Here is a 21,107-nt window from a genome sequence, read left to right as displayed (position 1 = left end):
GGTCTGAGACCAAGATGATGAACTTATTTGGTTCAGATGGTGTCAAACGTGTGCGGCGAAAACCAGGTCAGGAGTACAAAGACAAGTGTGTCTTGCCTATAGCCAAGCATGTTGGGGTGTCACATTTAATCGGTGCATCGCGATTCGGGTGTCCCACATGCGGCACCGATGCATGCGACCGTAATAATCAATGTTTAGCCCCGTCCCTGCCCTTCCCAAGAGAGCGCTCCGTTCAGATGTTACCATGCGTTTTGTATATAGTGCGCTCATGTGACTGCCCGGCCCGCCTCTCTCCTCTTGCGTCTCGCGTCTTTCCTAGGCGTCGGCCCCGCCCACTGACTGTAACTATCAGATCAGTAAAAAGGGGGAGGGGCTGACGCCAGGATAGACGTGAGACTTGAGCGCAGAGGGCCGGACAGTCGGTCATATGAGCGCGGCATATACAAACACCCTGCTGACGAGAGAATGGACGAGAGCTGGAATGGAGATCAAGGGATGGTCAGCAGGCAGATTGCCCATCTCATTACAAGGCTGCAATGACAAGTAATGTTTACAACCCCTGAAGTTTACTTCTGTGGTGTGGCACCATCCATGTGATTTTAAGAAGCAGAGCGGTCACTTAATGTATGAAAACAGATCAGATTCTCTAAGTGCTATTGCTTTTACTCGTGTGAGAAAATGTGTCAATTGTAATAGAAAATAAATAACACGGTAGTGTATTTAAAAGTCCAAGTCCTCGCTGTACTGATATTTTTATTGAGGGTTCATTTGTCATCTGTGCATTAAAGGGCGTATTGATGACAATGGCAGTACATAAAACACACTGAAAATGCACATAAAATGCATAAAAACATGCATTGAATGGTGACAATCCAGCCTAAAGTGAGGTGCACACTATGAAAATTGGTGCAATTTTTTTTTTCCTCATTGTTCCCTCCAATCATCCTCTGTGCGCAGAGCAGCATGTAAGTACAGAGGAGGGGGGTGCTGTGATCCGGGGACACAGGGGGGTACGGGCGTCTAGTGGAATCTGATGTGTCACCTGTGATAAGTCATTGTCACTGCAGGGACTGGGCTGTATGGAGGAGAAATATAGATCATCTCCTGTAGCACGTCTGCAGTCTCTGATCATCTCCTGTAGCACGTCTGCAGTCTCTGATCATCTCCTGTAGCACGTCTGCAGTCTCTGATCATCTCCTGTAGCACGTCTGCAGTCTCTGATCATCTCCTGTAGCACGTCTGCAGTCTCTGATCATCTCCTGTAGCACGTCTGCAGTCTCTGATCATCTCCTGTAGCACGTCTGCAGTCTCTGATCATCTCCTGTAGCACGTCTGCAGTCTCTGATCATCTCCTGTAGCACGTCTGCAGTCTCTGATCATCTCCTGTAGCACGTCTGCAGTCTCTGATCATCTCCTGTAGCACGTCTGCAGTCTCTGATCATCTCCTGTAGCACGTCTGCAGTCTCTGATCATCTCCTGTAGCACGTCTGCAGTCTCTGATCATCTCCTGTAGCACGTCCGCAGTCTCTGATCATCTCCTGTAGCACGTCCGCAGTCTCTGATCATCTCCTTTAGTATTTTGGGGGGAGAGCCATGCGCACTTGCGCTGCAATCGTGATGCATCGCGGAATCTAATTGAATCGTTGACATGATAATCTTAATTGAATCGTGAGGCCAGTGAAGATGCGCACCCCTACAAGCATGGTGGTGGGAGTGTCATGGTCTAGGGCTGCATAAGCACTGGGGAGCTACAATTGATTAAGGGAACCATGAATGCAAACTGCATTGTACTGTGACATACTGGAGCAGAGCATGATCCTCCCTTCGGAGACTGTGCCACAGGGTAGTATTACGACCCCAAACACATCTCCAAGACGACCACTGCCTTGCTAAAGAAGGTGATGAACTGGCCAAGCATGTCTCCAGATCTAAACCCTATTGAGTATCTGTGGGACATCCCCTCAAAGGGAAAGTGGAGGAGCGCAAGGTCTCTAACATCCACCAGCTCTGATTTTTTGTCATGGAGTGGAAGAAGACTCCAATGGCAACCTGTGAAGCTCTGGTGAACTCCATGCCCAAGAGGGTTACGGCAGTGCTGGGAAAATGATGGCCACACAAAATATTGGAACTTTGGCCCCAATTTGGACATTTTCACATAGGGGGTACACTTTTGTTGCCAGCGGTTTAGACATCAATGGCTGTTATTTTGAGGGGACAGCAAGTTTACACTGTAATACAAGCTGTACACTCACTACCTGTGTTGTCACATGAAAAGATGTAATATATTTACAAAAATGTCAGGGGGTTTACTCCCTTTTGTGATACTGGAAGTCCTCAAATAATTGGTTTGGCTAATTGACAACCTTTCCAAAGATCAACATTTTTTTGGGGTATATAGTAGATTCCATAGTCTTCGCAATGGCTTCAGAATTTTAATCTAGAAGAAACAAGTCATGACCCCGCACTCCTCTTCATGATTTGCTTGAGAAGTCTTGAGAACCCTAGGTCTATTGACCTCAACAATTCTGGCAAAGCCATGGGCATGGCTGCATTAGACCCCAGATTTTCTTGTTTAGCTATTTGTTGTACACATGTGAAGCTTCAACCCGACTCCTGCCCCCCATTCCATTTTGCTACCATATCCTTAGCACAACCGAATACTTGGTACACACTGGTGCCACCCAGCCTCCTCCTTGTAATTTATTTTGATACTGTGTGGGGGAGGGGAGCACTGGGGAAGAGGAGTTGGGAGCTAAAATATTCCAGTGGACACCACTATAAACATTGAAATTGAAGTCTAGCTTGAATCCTTCCTTCTTCCGGCGTCGACCTTCTGTAATTGAGAGCTTTTTTTTAAATTGGTTCTACAATGCTGAACCACCCTTCAGGGTCAACCTAACCATGATGCAGTCAGAATACAATTTTTGATACTTTCCTGGGTGGAAACTTGCATTCAGTTCTCTTGGATGTCTCTGAACCCTGAAATCTTTCAAAATGTCAACGGTGGGGAAATCCAGACATGGACATCTGGCCTCCAAGTTCAACAAGCTGACCAAATTGTGGCAAAGAGCAGGGATCCTTTAGCTTTCACAGAAGGTGCTCAGGGGGTTCCTTGGGTTCAATTCCATTTGGTTTATGCATTCTCTTCGATGACTATCCTCCCTTCACTGCTGTTCAAGACAGGATAAATGTTCCAGTGATTACTCCTCAAACCAAAGTGGTACAGACTTCTAGTGAACAAGCTTTGGTCCCTTGGCAAACAGACCAGACTTGCTAGCCCAAGGCTCCCTATTCCACCCTGCATTGCAGTCTCCATCTTTAAAGATGCTCTCCAGCATGTGGCTGCTGTATGAACTGCATGTAGGTTGGGTGACATACAGTATACAGCACTTTTTTCTGGTGTGAGATGAAACCTTCGCCCTGGAACAAAATGGCATCAGTCTAAGTAGCGCTTAGCCATTCATAATTCTACAAAGCTTCCACTAATTCAGACCATCTGACTCTGCCAACCAGATAAAGTTTTGTATTTATTGATCGCATACAAAGCTTTCTATGAATGGCTCAGCCCCGTTCAGACTGATGTTTTTTTGGTACAGTTGTGAGATAATGGCTTCCTCTCACACTTGGAATACAGTGCTGTAGCCTCAGCTACATCCCCCTTTTTTTTTTTTTTTTTTTATATACAGCACACATTTTTCTCTAAAGTTTTTTTTGAATTTATTTATACATAAAAAAAAATACAGTTCATATTAAAGAGATTGCCATTAACAGCAGCAGAACTATCTGGTAAACCAACTCGACAATGCAAGAACCTCAAAGTGTAACAGGAATTGATGAATTGGTAGTCATAAGTAAAAAAACTGAGTTTCAACGATGGGGTCAAAAGCTTTCGTAACAAAAAACAACCCATTTAAAGATTAATTGTCCTGTATAATGATGGAGGTGCAAACAAGTATATGTCTGAGAAGATGAAGCTTGCAAAGTTTGCTGACTCGACCGGTTTCGCGCTTATTGCAGCGCTTCCTCAGTCTCAGTATGGTTAGCTGCAGGACAATGATAAAAGGAAAAACACAAGAAAACACGAACGTATACAAAAATAAGTCAATTCGACAATGAGTAAATTTAATAAGGATATAAAACAGATGAGCACGTGAACAGCATCAATCACTCTCATGGGGAGAGAGAGAGAGAAGAAAAAAGGAAAGGTAACTTCCTACAAAGGGTTAAGTAGCTAGGTCCGGGCTGCTGGACGTTGGATAGATATGGGCAAGAAATCTAATAAAAAAAAAAATTATATATATATATATATATATATATATATATATATATATATATATATAATTTTTCAGTATTTGCGATGAAAAGGTGTAAGTTTAAATAGAGAAGGAATAGTAAAGGTGTCTGCAGATTACCTTAAGTGGAGAGTAGTAGTGCCACAGAAGAGGGGAGCCAAACATGGCATCCCTGGTATAGGGTATACAGGAGTAATGCACATGCCTGGATAACAGCCTTCAATGGCTAGTAGGCACTAAGAATCCTGGTAAGTTAAAAAGGAGAGCAGAGACAGACACATGCTGTCAGTATGGCTAGTTCATGAATAGAGTCAAAAGGCATAACGGTGAGGCTGAAGGGATCTTACCTGAGTAATGGTAGCAGTGACACCCTCGATCCACAAGCCTCCCAGGAGACTGCAGCGATAGGCGTCTGGATTGTGGAGGCTTAAATAGAGCCCCGCTCCATGCGGAGGAGACTTACAGCACGGCGCGGCTGTATGACATCCGCAAAGGCCGAAAAAAAACTTCCAGCGTAGGCGTCGCATAGAACAGGCGGCGCGCTGCGTAGGAGGCATTACACCAGGATGGAGGCTCCATCTAGTGGTGTAACTAAATATCTCCAAGGTATTCGAGAGATATAATGTGCGGCCAACACTACACAGAAAGAGGGAAATATCTCGTGAGATGAGGCGTGATACACAAAGGGCAGGACCTGGGAGAAGGAGAGAAACGAAAAGAAAGGGGAAAAAAGGGACACAAGAAGACACATGAGGGGGATAACAATTCACAAGCCCATCATACAGATTGCGTTACTTGCATCATTCTTAAATTAGAACCGTGGTACATATATTTCAAAACTTATTAGTTCCTTTGAAAAAATTGACAGGACACAAACAAATTATGTTTGCAAGTAGCATAAAAGAAATACAATTTGGAAAAACTCTAAAAAAATATAGTACTATAGATCATTATATAGCAGAGAACACAGGACCAAGTGTAAATAAGGGGAAACCGAGGGGAAGGGGGGGAGAGAGGAGGGGGGGGGGGAAATATTTTATATATAGATCAAAATTGATGGTGTTATAACAGTGTCATAAATCATGAATTGAATATAATGTATATTGGTATTACCTGGGGCCAACGGTATAATAAGACCTACATTAACCAATGAATTTAAGACTTGTAGCCATAATGTGGTACATAAGTTCATTAGATAACTGGTTTATAGTAATACTCGTAAATTGTATAGATGATTATTAGTTTCCAAGGGGAAAAGAAGGGGGGAGGGGGGAAAAGGGGGGGGGGGCAGGGGGATGAAGGAAATGGGGTGGAGGAAGATGTTTATAGAAAAGGTTTATAAGATTGTGCCTCATTGAGGCCAGGGGTACATAAGGCATTAAGGCGTTCGATCCATAAGTCCAACAACTCGCCCCAGTTATTCTTTTGTTCATAGTTTAGGAATGCATATTGTGGAAGTTGGGTTTGGCCATGTGAATTGTTGCTCTGCCATGATTCAAGCAGGAATCTCTGCATTATTCATTCTGAAGGCTGATTTGGGGAAAAAACAAATGAATTACCTGGTAACTCAATTTTCCCAAGGCCTCATTCAGGACAGCACCTTGAGAGATCGTGACTCCTCCCACAACCACAGGAAACACCTTCTTCCAGAACTTTAAAGGGAGGTACCCCCCTGGCATACCTCAGTTTTTGTGTCCCCCCCCCCCCCCCCCCGGAGTGCTCAGAGGAGCCAGGGACTGGGTGGTTTGCTCATCTGGGAGCGGCGGTCACGCATGCACTGCCGCCGTTTTTGTGTAGGCCGGAAGTCAGACCGGTTCACCAGGTCGGCGTAAACTTAATTTCTGGCGTAGACGCAGGGGCGAGGAGGCAGGACAGTAACTGGTGCCTATTTCTGCTTCCAGTGCAGAGGCACTAGGGAAGTCTGGAAGCGGTGTGTGTGGCCACGAGGATGCTGTACAGCCGCAATGGAGGACGTGGCGGATACAGCAGTAGGGACAGGGACAGGCGCTGGCAAGGCTCGGGTAGGAAGCAGCAGTTAAAGTCTGCTTATTCCTTAGCTGTTCTGTTTGGGTCACTTTTTTTTTTTTTTTTATATTCCCCTAAGTGGCAAGGGGCCTGTCTGGGCACTGGAGGTGTTTTCATGTTTCCTTCTTGGTGCACCTGTGTGGGGTGGTCCATCGGCAGAGACTGTGTCTCACTAAGGATCCCCTGCTTTCTTCCTTTTTTTTTTGTCTTCTCTCCAGGTCAAGAGCTCTGACCCAGGGAAAAAGGTGTCCCTCATGTAGGACAAAGATGGAAGAGAATTGGAAGAAAGCTCTATGCAACACTTGCATTTCTTCTTTAGTTCAGGAGGAATCGGCCTCAGTATGGGAAGAGTTGATTGCCTCTGTAAAGAAACTTTTTGCCACGATTCAAACCTTTCGTGACTCATTAGTTCACCCGACTGCTACTCAGGCCTCCACTTCAGTCTTCCCAAGGGTCTGTGGCTGTACCAGCATTGGAAGCTGTGGCTGAGGAGCCTGTTACCAGGGAAGAACAGTCCCACGTACCTTCTAGTGAGGGTTCGGAGGTATCGGTGGTGTCCCCTTCCAAATTCAAATTATCCCTAGAAGAGGTGGATGAGTTACTTGGAGCCATTCATGTTACTCTTGGCCTAAGTGAAGAAAGGAAGCATTTAAGTTCACATGACCGCATGTATGCAGGTCTAAGTGACCCTAAGGGTCGGACATTTCCGGTTCATCCAGTCATTTCTGATGCCATAAAGAATGTCAGGATCTGGAGAAAAACGTTTTTCTCAAAAGCCCATAAAAGGCGTTTCCCTTTTTTGAGGAAGATCCCTCTGCAGTGTGGAATAAGGTCCCTAAACTAGATGCGGCCTTCTCTCAAGTTTCCAGGTCCACTGATCTTTCTTTTGAAGACATGGGGGTTCTCTAAGACCCTATGGACAAACTCATGGATCTCTTAGTAAAAAGGTCATGGCAGTCGTTAATGAATAATTTAAAACCCACTATGGCCACAACGTATGTAGCCAGAATTTTGGACTAACCAGTTAAAGTCCCATATAGTGGCGGATTCACCTAAACACGAAATTTTAGATTCTTTTACCACTTTATCGTCTGCGGTGGCTGACATAGCAAATGATTCAGCTGAAGCATTGAAATGTCAGTGAGATCTGCAGCCTTGACTAATACTACTAGAAGGGCATTGTGGTTAAAGACCTAATGCAGAGGTGATGCAGCTTCAAAAAAAACTTTGCAGGATTCCTTTTTTGGGGGACCTTCTTTTTGGACCTGATCTAGAAAGTATCCTAGACAGGTGAGAGAAAATCTTTCCCAGTTAAAAAGAAACGATTGTGTGTGATTAACCTAAACAACTCAAGAAAAGGACAACAAACCTAGTGGGTTAGGAGGAATTGGGCCGCACAGAAGGCCAAAGGAAAAAAATTGAATGCTTTTGCATCCTCCTACACAAGCAGAGAAATCCCAATGACTCAGCCGTGCGGGTAGGCAGAAGACTACACAAATTTCTTCCAGTGGTCAGCTGTATATCCTGACCACTCTTGCCCAGGATTATGTCAGAATTCTCAGACCCCCCCCCCCCCCCCCAAAGAGGTTTTTGATAACAAATACCCCAAGAGACCCAGAAAAATCCCTGGCAATGAAGTCCTTTCTGAGAGAGCTGATCCCAACAAGGTGTGGTGGTGCAAGTGCCTCCAGAAGAGCAGCAACTGGGGTTCTATTCACACATCTTCCTGATAAAAAAAATAAACAGAAATTCAGAATGATACTAAACTTTAAGCCCCTGAACAAGTCTGTCAAATGCAGAAAGTTCAAGATGGACTAAATATTTTCGGTCAAAAATCTGACGCCAGAGTTATATGGCGTCAATTGACTTGAACGCATAGCTGCACATCCAAATTTCCCCTCAGTCACAGAGGTACCTTAGGTTGACAGTAAGGATGGAGGAAGTGGTGCATTTTCTACAATTCAGGGCCCTTCCATTCGAGCTGTCATCCTCTCCTCTGATTTTTTTTCCAAAGTGATGGCAGAAGCCCTAGCCCCGCTTTGTCTACAGGGGGTTGCAGTTATACCCTACCTAGACGACCTGTTATTCTTCGCCCCATTGAAAGAAGGGTTACTAGACAACCTATCCAAGGCGCGAAGCCACCTGGAATCTTTGGGTTGGATTTTGAATTTACAAAAGTCCTCCCTAGTTCCATCTCGGGAGATCCGTTTTTTGGGTTACCAAGTGGATTCGGTGAACCAAAAAAATGTTTCTCCCACAGGAGATGGGGGGGCCCACTTAGGAAAAAATTTCAGCCAAGGGACTTGGATGAAAGAGACAATGATCCTCAAACTGGAGAGAGCTAAAGGCGATTTGCATTGGCTCTAAAGTTTACTCCGGATCTCCAGAATCACCAAGTACAGGTGTTAACGGACAGGGCCACGGCGGTGGCATACCTAAACGGGCAAGGGGGAACAAGAAGCAAACCTCTACAAATTCTTGCAGCAGAAATTCTTCTGTGGGCGGAAAAGAACTTGTGGTCCCTATCAGCTATCCATTTAAAGTGGGGTCAACCAGAGGTGGACCTGTTTGCCTCAAGGGAAAATACTCAAGTACCTCAATTCTTTTCCCTCAACAGACTAGACGGGTCTCTAGGAATAGACACTCTGCGCATCCTTGGAGGCTTCGCATGTACTTCGCGTCCCCCCCCCCTTTAGTGCTAAGAAAAATTCAGAGGGAAAAGGTACTGGTCATCTTGATCACCCCATTGTGGCCAAAGAGCTTTGTTCTCGACGGTCCTAGAGATGGCGACCAAGCCATGTTGGCATCCTGCCTCTCAGGCAGGATCTATTAATACAGGGTCCTGTAAATCACCCACATGTGTCCAGTCTCTCCCTTGCAGCTTGGTATCTGAAAGGCAACTCTTAAAGAGGTTTTTCAGACCGTTTAATTTCAACACTACTAGAAAGCAGGAAGAAAGTGACGAGGGCCATATACACCAAGGTGTGGAAAGTTTATAACTCCTGGTGCAACTTATCTGGTCAAGATCCGGATGATCTTGACCAGATAAGTCACCGGACCGGAGGGTCCATTTTGAAGTGGTTACATGAGGGAGCAGATAAGGGTCTGGCATTCAGTACTTTTGAAAGGTACAAGTATCTGCTCTAACAGTGTTTCTGGAAAGATCCGTGGCCTCAGAACCACTAGTTAGTGTGACGAGACCCTTTGCTCGCTCGAATCTGCTCTCCCGACACTCATCTGATGGTCCAGTCATCCAAGGTTCCGGGATCCGAATTACAGCTATGTGCCATTCAGACCCATTAAGAACACACACCAGGCAGGCTGTATGTAAGTTCAAACAGGACTCTCTTTAATGACCGCATTCTCCTGGTTATATACAGTTTACAAGCTTATCAATCAAAGAACAATGAAATCTCCACCCCCTTTTCACACACTGGGGCTTCCATACAGATTATAGGTAGACACTCTGGTGCCGACCCTGACGAGACACATTTCTTTAGATAATGACATTAGTGAAGTTAATTACTAATTGTAACAGAATAACAACGAAGCAATCAGGATAATTAACCTGAGCCAATTATCTAATCATTTAGCCTGCCGAGGTGAATAGGCGTCTCGTCTGCAATTCCCCACGATACAATACACATCTCTTAAGGTCTTCACACACAATAGATCAATTAACCTTTTAGAATAGAGAGCTGGCTGGTGGTGGGACATTAGCATTTCAACAGTCTGTTATGCAGAGGAATGAGTCACTCTGGCCTACATGAAATCACCTGTAATATGTCCCATCTCATGTAATACATGAATTATGATTTATTAGCAACCCTCTCCTGTGTAACAGATGTCAAGTTGAAACACTTTAGCATCCCAAGGTCCATGACATTTGGGTTCTTCAAAGCCCTTACAAGGTCCAGACTGGCTAAGATCAGGGGTTTCCCAAAATGGAATCTCTCGGTAGTTCTGCAATCCCTGGCAGGAAAGCCATTTGAACCTTTAGACGCATCTCTGAGATCTCACAATAAAAACTGTTCCTGGTCGCTATCACTTCAGCGCGCGGGATCAGTGAGTTGCATGCCCTGTCAATAAGGGAACATTATTTATCTTTATTTTCGGACAGAATTGTTCTGAGAGCAGATCCAAAATGTTTACCTAAGGTAGCTTTGACAATCGTTCCCAGGAGATTGTGCTGCCTACTTTCTGTGCTGACCCTTCGGGGAAGAAATAAACGTTTTTTTTTTCATATGTTAGATGTAAGAAGGGCTTTGTTATGCTATCTAAAAATAACAAAGAGCTTCAGATGCACAGACTTTTATTTATTCTTTTTGGTGGCAACAAAAAGGTTGCTAAGCTTCAAAAGGTACCTTGGCTAGATGGTTCAAGTTATCCATTCTGGAGGCCTACTCTCACGCAGACATGGTGCCACCAGTAGGAATTTGTGCTCATTCAACAAGGGCACTTTCGGCCACATGGGCAGAAAGAGCTGGTGCTGCCCCTGAGCAAATTTTCAGAGCGGTGACGTGGTCAAGTTTCCACGCGGCATTACAGACTGGACCTCAAATCTGCCAGTGACCAGGCATTCGGCAGAAAGGTCCTACAGGCTTTTGTCTCACTCTAAGGGGGCAAGTCTCTGTTATCCTCTCAAGGTGCTGTCCTGAAAGACGCCTTGGGAAAATTCAAGTTAGACTTGCCGGTAACTTGTTTTCCAGAAGTCTTTCAGGACAGCAACGAGCCGCTCTATTGGTTTAATATACTATGCTGTGACTAATGTATGTGTTCATGTGCTCCAGCTGGGGCCGGAGGTTCTCTGAGATATTCCAGGAAGGTACCTCCCTTTAAAGTTCTGGAGGAAGGGGTTTCCTGTGGTTGTGGGAGGAGCAACTATCTCAAGGTGCTATCCTGAGACTTCTGGAAAACAAGTTACCGGTAAGTCTAACTTGAATTTTCAGGACCGCAGGATGTTCTTGTTGGTGGCCTTTGGTTCATGAATTTTATGGGGGCTTCTGTCCTTATTGTGGATTATGTGGTTAGTAAAGAAATTTTGTAAAATCTGTTTTTAACCTGAATAGCTGTTTAGCCTGTTTTTTCTTTTTTTCTTTTTAAAGGAAACCCATACTTACTACCTTTTCCTCCACTATGTAGTACAGACACTGGATGATAACTATCAAAAGCACCTGAATCGAAGAAGCTTTCAGAAAAGCTTATGTAAAGCAATGCTGTCTTGTGACAAACCCAATATCAAGTGAGTTTCCAACAATAAGCTCTTTACTGAAGACCAAAAGAATCAGCAGGAGTGACTGAATTATCAGCTAGCAAGACAGTCCAAACTTTTTTTTTTTTACCGTGGTAATTTTTTTTATCGGATTGCTATTTTCAGAGGAAAATAAACCTAAAACTATTCCAGGGAGATTTGGATGTCTAAATCTACCCTTACTTTGTTTTATAATAATTTCATTTTTAACAGCTAGCCAGGCTGCAGCTGGCAAAAGGCGATGGAGGAAAATCTGGCAAGGAGACCTGAAGGGGGATGCAGCTGAAGATCAGTGAGGGAGCCATACTGAAGGGGGGGTGGGGGGGGGTCCTTGCATCAGAGTATTTAAACCTTTTTTACACTGTGGCTCCCATGCAAGTGCTGGGGGGAGCGCTGGCAATTGCATCGGGGCCACAGATTGGAGCTGCCGCGGAGGGTGGGCCGGTTGCTGGGGTCAAGAATTGGAATGTGAGGGGGGGGGGGTCAGAACAGGGGGAGGCATTTTGGGTGAAGCAGAGCTGGCAGTGAAAGGGTAAAATAATCCTTCAGCTAGTCCTGCAGCCCACAATAAAAGCAATGTTCACTTAATCCAGACCTTTTGTAAGGTTCTGGCATATTCTGTCTTAGACTACAGCTCGATTTTAAGCATGTCAAATCTCAGCCTATTAACCCCAACGACACCGTCAAAGGGTGCGATGCCGACTTTGCAGTGCTGCACCGATTTCCAAACGTAGTTCCTGCACTACTTTTGGCGACTTTGCGGGCGATTTCAATAAACATCTGTGCATGAACCCACATGTCTTTCAAATTGCCCCCGAATGTGCAATGAAATGCAGGTTTGAAATCATGCGAGTTCAGCTGAACTTGCACAACTTCAAATCTGCCTTCAGTGTGAACGAGGGCTAAAGGAAAACTGACAATGTCGGGTTCCACCCAGAGGCCTAATGAGCTGCTCCCAATCCCTCCACAGCTTGGTGCTTCAGTGAGTGTTGGAGAGGCAGAGCAGTCATTGGGACAGGTCGGTCTAAACCAGTGTTTCTCAATTCCAGTCCTCAGGCCCCCCCAACAGGTCAGGTTTTCAGGATTTCCATTATTTTGCACAGGTGATTTGATCAGTTTCACTGCCTTAGTAATCACCACAGCCTTTTCATCTGAGGGAAATCCTGAAAACCTGACCTGTTGGGGGGGCCTGAGGACTGGAATTGAGAAACACTGGTCTAAACTGACTTGTCTGTTTACACCTGTCTACCTGTGTCCAGACAGGCAGATCGGAGGTAACTGTGTGTATACGGACAGTCTGTTCTACTCCTGGACGCCATTAAAGCAGAGTGGGCTCTATCCATATCTGCGCTGCAGAAACTGATTTGACATAGGTGTGTTGTCCGCCGGCTGTGCTCTGCGCAGCACAGTATCTTTGGTCCGTCCCATGTGAAAAGGGCCTTAACAGTTGCTCCGGCACTTGAATTGGCTTATTCCCCCTGCCTTTCTGTCTTTGCCACAGCTGCATGTGAACCATTCCACAAGCTTGAGGGGTGTGTTTCAAGTTTTGCTTGCCAGTGGCTCCTGCCAAGTCTGTACAGTACCTGGAGTGGCAAGTGCATCACAGGATTATTCCTTGCTCCACCTCCAGAACTCTGTGTGGAGGAGAGTGATTTTAATGTTAATTGAGGCTCTCATTTTCGTGTGTAATGCAACAGTATATTGCATTTCTGAGGATGGTCTATATGAAATTGGAACTCTGGGGTTAACACTGGCCCCTTTCAGACAGACCGATCGGGTCTGCCTGTCACATTTCAGGCGGACCCAATCAGACTTTCCATAACTTCTTTATAGAGTGGTGGGCTTTTCATCAGCATGACAACCTTGCTACTATCTGTATAGCACACCCTTGTTCATCTGTTAAACCACTTGTAGTGTATTGGACCCCCCCCCCCCCCCCATAATTTTCTCTGGCCAACCTCTGCTAAAGTGATTTTCTATATTCCTAGGGATGTAATTGCCTGGCTTATACATGCTGTGGAAAATGCCTGTGGTATTGCGGTCGATAGGGAATTGGATGCACCCTCTGAGTGTGAGCAAAGGTAGGATGTGTTCATTTATTATAACGAGGGGTTCTTGGTGGCTTTTTGTGTGAGATGGATAGAATAAATTTGCGATAATTATCCATCAAACATGAGGCATGCATAAGAGTGGGGAATGCTTCTGCTGCCTATTGGCTTTGACCGCCTCTTGGCACGATGGCTCAGACGGGTTTGGACTTGTATGCCAATGCGTCTGAGCTTATTACTGCTCATCGTATACACTACACACAGAATCTCTACTGTACCCCAATTGAGCATTTCTTCTGCTTTTTCAGAGGGAGGAAAAAAGTCCAACTTCTTTGTTCAATGGAAGGAAGAAATGCCTAACATCTGTGATCAGGAGGGTGGAAAATGTTAGTTTTCAGTAGAAAATTGGTGCGGGTTTGGGAGCAAAACTTGGGTGTCAGCAGGACTGTAAGCAGTGTTGCATGGAGTCAGGGCTTTGGAGTGTGTAATACTCACCTGATCAGATGATAGGTGTAGAACCAATGTGTTATGACTGTACCATTGGCCAATAGGGTAAAACTGGCATTCCTCCACCTACAATCAACTGATTTGTCAAATGGTTGGGGGGGGGGGGGGGTGTACCTGCTGTGAATGCTGTATCCTTGTCAGAAATTTACAAAAATACATTTGCTTTTTTTCTTCTTCTTCAGGGTGGTGTTCCTGTTACAGCGCATGCTCACTATTGCAGTGGAAGTAGATGATTTACCAGTAACAAACTCAAACAGGATAGCAGATCTCCTTTTTCCTTATGTCATTGTCTTAAAAACAAGGCAACAGAGGTAATTTTTGCACAAACAAAATAAAAATCTAATGACCTTTTTACCAAAGAAAAGTTTAATTGCAAATGATTAAAACTCCACCATGCTGCAGATGTGAAACCTTATCGCATCACAAACTGAGAAGAACATGCAGGTCAGCAGTAGCACAGCGATACGTTGGTATAATGTGTTCCTGCACAATTATAAATGTAATCTTAAGAATGTGGTTTAAAAGGCACCTAGCTTTACATAACTTTTTTTTATTTTCCCATTTGAAAACTCCTAAATATCGGCCAGGAAAATCCAGTACCACAAGTTGTCAATGTAGACAGGATGTATCCATTACATTGGAGCAAATGCTGGATATTTTAGTATCTAGGCAAATATGGAAAGAGGGCACAGACCTTTTGAATGCCCTCATATAAATGAGCGAGAATTTTGTTTTCATATTGTGGATGGTATCTGCTCACTAAGATACTACTTGGTGACCATGTTTCTTTAAAAAAAAAAAAAAGCTGTCTGTAAAAAATTATGCTTTATATTTGCCTGTCAATGTGCAATGGCTCAAATGTTTTTTTTTGCCCTTATGAATAGCTCCAGGTGCAAGTGCCCCAGCTATCTGACACTTCTAGGTGTATTGGAAAGTGTCCCCACTGGATTCTGTGGTTCCTTTCTGTTGACCCCCTACACATTACTAAGGTGTCCTGCTGCTACAGGATTCACTTGAATGTGTTGGATAGCCATGGCACGCAGAATTCTTTAAAAATACAATTTGAGGAGATGCCCTCTAAAAAGGAGAGGCAGCCTCTAAAATACGCTTTCTAAAGTGGTTGTAAACATTCACATATAGCCAGTGAAATGACAAGCCTCAGTTGATGCAGATGAAACATATCCTACAAAAGTTGCACCTATACATCTGCATTTGTTCAAGCTGTAAAAATTCTGGATTTTTTTACTTGTAGAAAGCAGAGGGTGGGGAGCTGAAGTTGCTCTGCAGAGCTCAGTGAGCTGATTGGAGGGAAGGGACCCCTCCCTTTGCACAGCAACAGAACTGAGGCTGTCAATCACAGGTTGTGTGTTGGAGCATCCCTCGTCGCCTTTTTCCCCCGTTGGGTGTCATCAAAACTTGTCAAAGTGACATGTAGGAAATTCATCATTGAGTCTAACTCTGAACAGATTCTGACTTATAAACCAGGTTCACTTGAATTGGTTGCCGGTTCCAAGGCTTCATTGACTATTTTGTATCTTAGGCTGTAAACCCTGCATATACCCAGTGACAGCCTCCGATGCAGAGATGAAACAAATCTCTCGACATAAGTCTTGCATGTATATCTGCTGTATTCAGCTCTATGCACTGTTTAGAAAGTTCACTTCCTGGTTCTCTCTCTCACACACACTCTCATGCAGAGCCATGCCTGTGTATTTAGCCGGCTGCTAATCTATAGCAACCTCCTCTGCCACCTCCCAATGAGTGAGAAGTCATCAGGCTGATAACAGAGCTACGGAGAAAGAGACAGCTATGGGAAGACCTAAGAAAACACTAAAAATGTGCCCAGCTCAAATTTCATGAATTGGGTTTACATTCACTTTTATCGTACAGGACATTTATTCTTAGACCGTGAATTATGTGTAGCTACCTTAACCACTTCCCGCCCGGCCTATAGCCGATTTACGTCCGGGAAGTGGTTATGAAATCCTGACAGGACGTTTGCGGCGCATCGCGGCGATCGGTGATGCGGGGTGTCAGTCTGACACCCTGCATCTCCGATCTCGGTAAAGAGCCTCCGGCAGGGACTCTTTACCACGTGATCAGCCGTGTCCAATCACGGCTGATCACGATGTAAACAGGAAGAGCCGTTGATGGCTCTTCCTCACTCGCGTCTGACAGACGCGAGTAGAGGAGAGCCGATCGGCGGCTCTCCTGACAGGGGGGGTTTGCGCTGATTGTTTATCAGCGCAGCCCCCCCCCTCGGATCGCCACACTGGACCACCAGGGATGCCCACCCTGGAGCACCAGGGTGGGCAAAAAAAAAAAAGCTTGCAAAAAAAAGCATTAAAAAAAAAAAGATGCCAGTCAGTGCCCACAAATGGGCACTGACTGGAAACCTGGCAAAAATCAGTGCTGCCACCCCAGTGTCCATCAGCGCCACCCCAGTGCCCATCCATGCCCAGTGCCCACCTATCAGTGCCCATCTGTGCCACCCATAAGTATCCATCAGTGCCGCCCATCAGTGCCGCCTATGTGTGTCCATCAGCGCCACCCCAGTGTCCATCAGCGCCACCCCAGTGTCCATCAGCGCCACCCCAGTGCCCATCAGTGCCGCCCATCAGTGCCGCCTATGTGTGCCCATCAGTGCCGCCTATGTGTGCCCATCAGTGCCGCCTATGTGTGCCCATCAGTGCCGCCTATGTGTGCCCATCAGTGCCGCCTATGTGTGCCCATCAGTGCCGCCTATGTGTGCCCATCAGTGCCGCCTATGTGTGCCCATCAGTGCCGCCTATGTGTGCCCATCAGTGCCGCCTATGTGTGCCCATCAGTGCCGCCTCATCGATGTCCATCAGTGCCGCCTCATCGATGTCCATCAGTGCCGCCTCATCGATGTCCATCAGTGCCGCCTCATCGATGTCCATCAGTGCCATCTCATCGATGTCCATCAGTGCCATCTCATCGATGTCCATTAGTGCCATCATCTGTGCCCATTAGTGCCGCCATATCAGTGCCCGTAATTGAAAGAGAAAACTTATTTACAAAAAAATTAACAGAAAAAAATAAACGTAATTTTTTTTTCCAAATTTTCAGCCTTTTTTTAGTTGTTGCGAAAAAAAAAAATCGCAGAGGTGATCAAATACCACCAAAATAAAGCTCTATTTGTGGGGAAAAAAGGACGCCAATTTTGTTTGGGTACAGTGTAGCATGACCGCGCAATTGCCATTCAAAGTGCGACAGTGCTGAAAGCTGAAAATTGGCTTGGGCGGGAAGCTGCGTAAGTGCCTGGTATGGAAGTGGTTAAGGAGAGTAAACACTGGCAAAAAACATGCTAGGGCCACCATCAGAGCACACTACAACCCTGCCCACTCCGAGACTCCAGTTTTTTTTTCTCTGGAGACTTTCTTTCTAACCATACTTTTTCTTCGCCTTTTAGGAAAACACCTTGGAAAGAGCGTAGCTCCACCCCTTTACAGGAAACACTGCGTGACAACGCCCCTTTATAAAGCAGCTGCTTTCACCATGCCTTCAGTTTTAATTTTTACTCTGCCATGGAAACACTGTTGGGGAACCAGAGGGGCTGCGCTCTCTCCAGGAGGATTTTGGCAGTACCTTCATTCGTTTTGTTGTCTTAGACCAACCCAGCTTCTTCCCGTACGTGAGGGGGGCGCTCCGGTGTCTCTTCCTTCGCCGGCTCACAGGAGTAATGGTCGGTTGGGGGTTGTCCACCCAAGATGTTCGGGGGGGGGGGGGGCGCGATTCTGAGGAAGATGAGGCAAGATCCTCTAGGTATAAACTGTCGCTTGAAGAGGTGGAAGAATTACTCAAGGCAGTGTTTCTCAACTCCAGTCCTCGAGGCGCCCCAACAGGTCATGTTTTCAGGATTTCCCTCAGATGAAATGGCTGTGGTAATTACCAAGGCAGTGAAACTGATCAAATCACCTGTGCAAAATAATGGAAAGCCTGAAAACATGACCTGTTGGGGCGCCTTGAGGACTGGAGTTGAGAAACACTGACTCAAGGCAATATGTACTACTTTGGAAATCCAAGAGGGGAAAACCCCAGTTGTCGGTACATGACAAAATGTATCAAGGTCTGGAAGAAGTTAAACATAGAATCTTCCCAGTTCATAAGATCCTAACAGATACTATTAAGAGTGGAAGGATCCAGAAAAAGGACAGTTCTTTTCCAAAGCCCTCAAAAGACTTTCCTTTTGAGGAAAAGGAAGAGTTGGTTTGGAATAAAAACAAAAATAGATGCCGCCTTCTCCCAAGTATCTAGAAAGACTGTTTTTAGCTTTCGAGGATATGGGCATTCTTAAGGATGCTATGGACAAAAGGGCAGATGGACTACTGAAGAAAGCCTTTTTATATATTTTTTATTTTTTTTACACCTGTAAAGGAAAAGCCATAATGAGCTAGTATGCACCGCATACTAGCTCATTATGAAATACTTACCTTAAAACGAGGTGAAGAGAACTTACCTGGTCCACGCCGAGCGAGATGTCATCTTGCTCCGGCGTGTCTTCCGGGTCTCGCCGCTCCAGCGCTGTGATTGGCTGGAGCGGCGATGACGTCGCATGCGCGCGGGAGACTTCAATTCAGCAAGGTCTGGCGGCTGACGGTCCTTTAGCTGAGGATCCCTGCTGCGCATGCGCCACTGCAATCAGCGGCGCATTGCGGGGGGGGGGGGGAATCTCCTAAACTGTACAGGTTTAGGAGATTCTTTATACCTACAGGTAAGCCTTATTATAGGTACAAGTCAAAAACTCGGCAAGAAGGGCCATCTGGCTAAAAACCTGGTCAGGGGACTCTGCCTCCAAAGTAAAATTATGTGGAATTCCCTTTTCAATAGACCTGATGTTTGGGCCAGAACTAGAGTCGGTCCTTGACAGGACAGCAGATAAGAAAAAACTTTCCCACAAAAGAAGAAAGCGGTGCAGCAAAGGAAACCTTTTCGTCCTTTTCAGCAAACCAATAAAGAAAGAGACCAAACACAAAGTCCTGGATTCCTCAGAGGAAGAGGCAGAGGAGGGGTGCTCTTTAGACCTCCCGAACAAACTCCTAAAAAACAATGACCATCTCTCAGTAGGGGGACGGTTACAGGACTTCCTTCCAGCTTGGGAAGAAACAACAAGAAGTCTTTTTTTTGTTCTGAGCCTAATTGGACAGGGGTACCAACTAGAATTCTCAGACTCCTCCAAATCGATTTTACATCACAAGTCTACCAAAGGACTAGGGAAAAAGCCCTGGCTATGAAGTCTTTTACAAGAACTGATGCAACAGGAAGTTATTTCTCAAGTACCGAAGGATCAGCAGGGGAAGAGGTTTTATTCCCACATTTTTCTGGTAAAAAAAAAACATTGGAAGTTCCGCTTGATCCTCCAATTTGAAGATGCTCAACCTGTCCATAAAATACAAAAAATTCAGAATGGACACGATTTTTTTTCTGTGGGGTATCTACTCACCCCGGGTTGTCACATGGCATCGATCGACCTGAGAGATGCATATCTTCATGTTCCGATAGCACCCCAGTGACAAAGTTCTGCGGCTAGCAGTCAATCTGGGAGGAGGAGAAGTGTGGGCCCTGCCTTTTGGGCTTTCCTCTTCTCCCAGAGTGTTCACGAAAGTGATGACAGAGGCTCTGGAACCCTTGAGGCTGAAGGGAATTCCAATAGTACCATACTTGGACGATCTACTGCTGTTCGCAGACTCAAGAGATCAGGTGGAGGTCAATCTGCAAATAACCCAAGAACACAAAGGGTTGGGGTTGGCTTCTCAACCTCCAAAAATCCAATCTTCTACCATCCCAAAGGGTGAGGTTCTTGGGCTACGAGATAGATTCAGTAAAACAGATTTTTTTCTTCCCCAAGAGAAGATGAGAAAAAATGCAGTCCGCTCTGAAAACTCTTCAGTGCGATCCAGAGATCTCGGTAAGGCAAGCTATGTCCACTCTCGGTCTCTTGACAGCGGCAATTCCTTCAGTTCAATGGGCCAGATTTCATGCCCGTCCTCTGCAGGCAGACATTCTGAAGAATTGGTCCTTTCAGGAACCCCTAGAAAAAAGGTTCAAAATTGGACAAAAGACAAAAATCACTCTGGTGGTGGAGAAACCAAAGAAACATCTCGAAGGGGCTGCTTTGGAACTTTCCAGTAACCCACCGTGTAACAACGAATGCGAGTGCATGGGGGTGGGGAGCCCACCTGGAAGAACAGATGACTCAGGGAGTCTGGTCAAAGTTGGAGGCCAGGAGATCCTCGAATTGTAGGGAATTGAAGGCTATTCAGCTAAGTTTTTTTTTTTTTCTGCTAACCCTAAAGAAACAACATGTACAAATATTATCTGAGAACATGACAGCGGTAATATATTTAACAAAACAAGGGGGTACAAGAAGCGGGGCACTGATGGACCTAGCTCATCAAATGCTGAGATGGGCAGAAAACAACTTCGATGTCGGCAGTCTATCTGAAAGGTACGGAAAACACTCTAGCAGATCGCCTCAGCAGAAAAGAAATAAGAGAAGCAGAGTGGTCTCTGAACCAGGAGGTATTCGAGAAAATCCAAGAGATGTGTGGGGGTTTCCTCAGGTGGACCTCTTTGCAAAACAAGACAATGCAAAGACACCTGCTTCTCTCTTCAGAGGCAGGACCAAGCTATCGGGATAGATGCGTTGGCCCTCAAGTGGGACTTCCCTTTGTCTAGCGCATTCCCCCCGTTCCAACTGCTACCAAGGGTATTGACAAGATTCAGAGTAGAATCCACAGATCTAATCTTGATGGCCCCCTACTGGTCAAAGAGGCCTTGGTTTGCCACCCTGATGAACCTTTCTGCCAAACCCCCCTGGAGGTTGCCGATCAGGGCAGATCTGTTGTCTCAGAATCTTCATCCAGATCCAGGCTATCTCAAACGAACAGCCTGGTTTCTGAACAAATCTTAAGACTAAAGGGATTATCAGAAAAACGTATTAATACCCTCTTGGCAAGTAGA

General features: G+C 45.5%; 1 protein-coding gene across 3 annotated transcripts in view; it reads left to right on the top strand.

Moving 5' to 3' along the window:
* Positions 1–21,107, top strand: part of SIMC1 (SUMO interacting motifs containing 1) — a 126,709-nt gene that overhangs the window by 57,600 nt on the left and 48,002 nt on the right. For all 3 annotated transcript variants that reach the window (XR_005747941.1, XM_040344467.1, XM_040344468.1), the window contains exons 5-7: positions 11,423–11,559; positions 13,557–13,649; positions 14,306–14,434. Coding sequence is in view for 2 of the 3 variants with exons in the window: in XM_040344467.1 (XP_040200401.1) it covers positions 11,423–11,559; positions 13,557–13,649; positions 14,306–14,434 (359 nt within the window). In the remaining variant the exon portion in view is untranslated. The remainder of the gene's footprint in view (positions 1–11,422; positions 11,560–13,556; positions 13,650–14,305; positions 14,435–21,107) is intronic.

This window comes from Rana temporaria, chromosome 3 (assembly GCF_905171775.1).
Source record: "Rana temporaria chromosome 3, aRanTem1.1, whole genome shotgun sequence".
Classification (NCBI taxonomy): Eukaryota; Metazoa; Chordata; class Amphibia; order Anura; family Ranidae; genus Rana; species Rana temporaria.
Note: the sequence above shows the minus strand (reverse complement) of the source record. Positions and strands in the feature narration are given on the sequence as shown.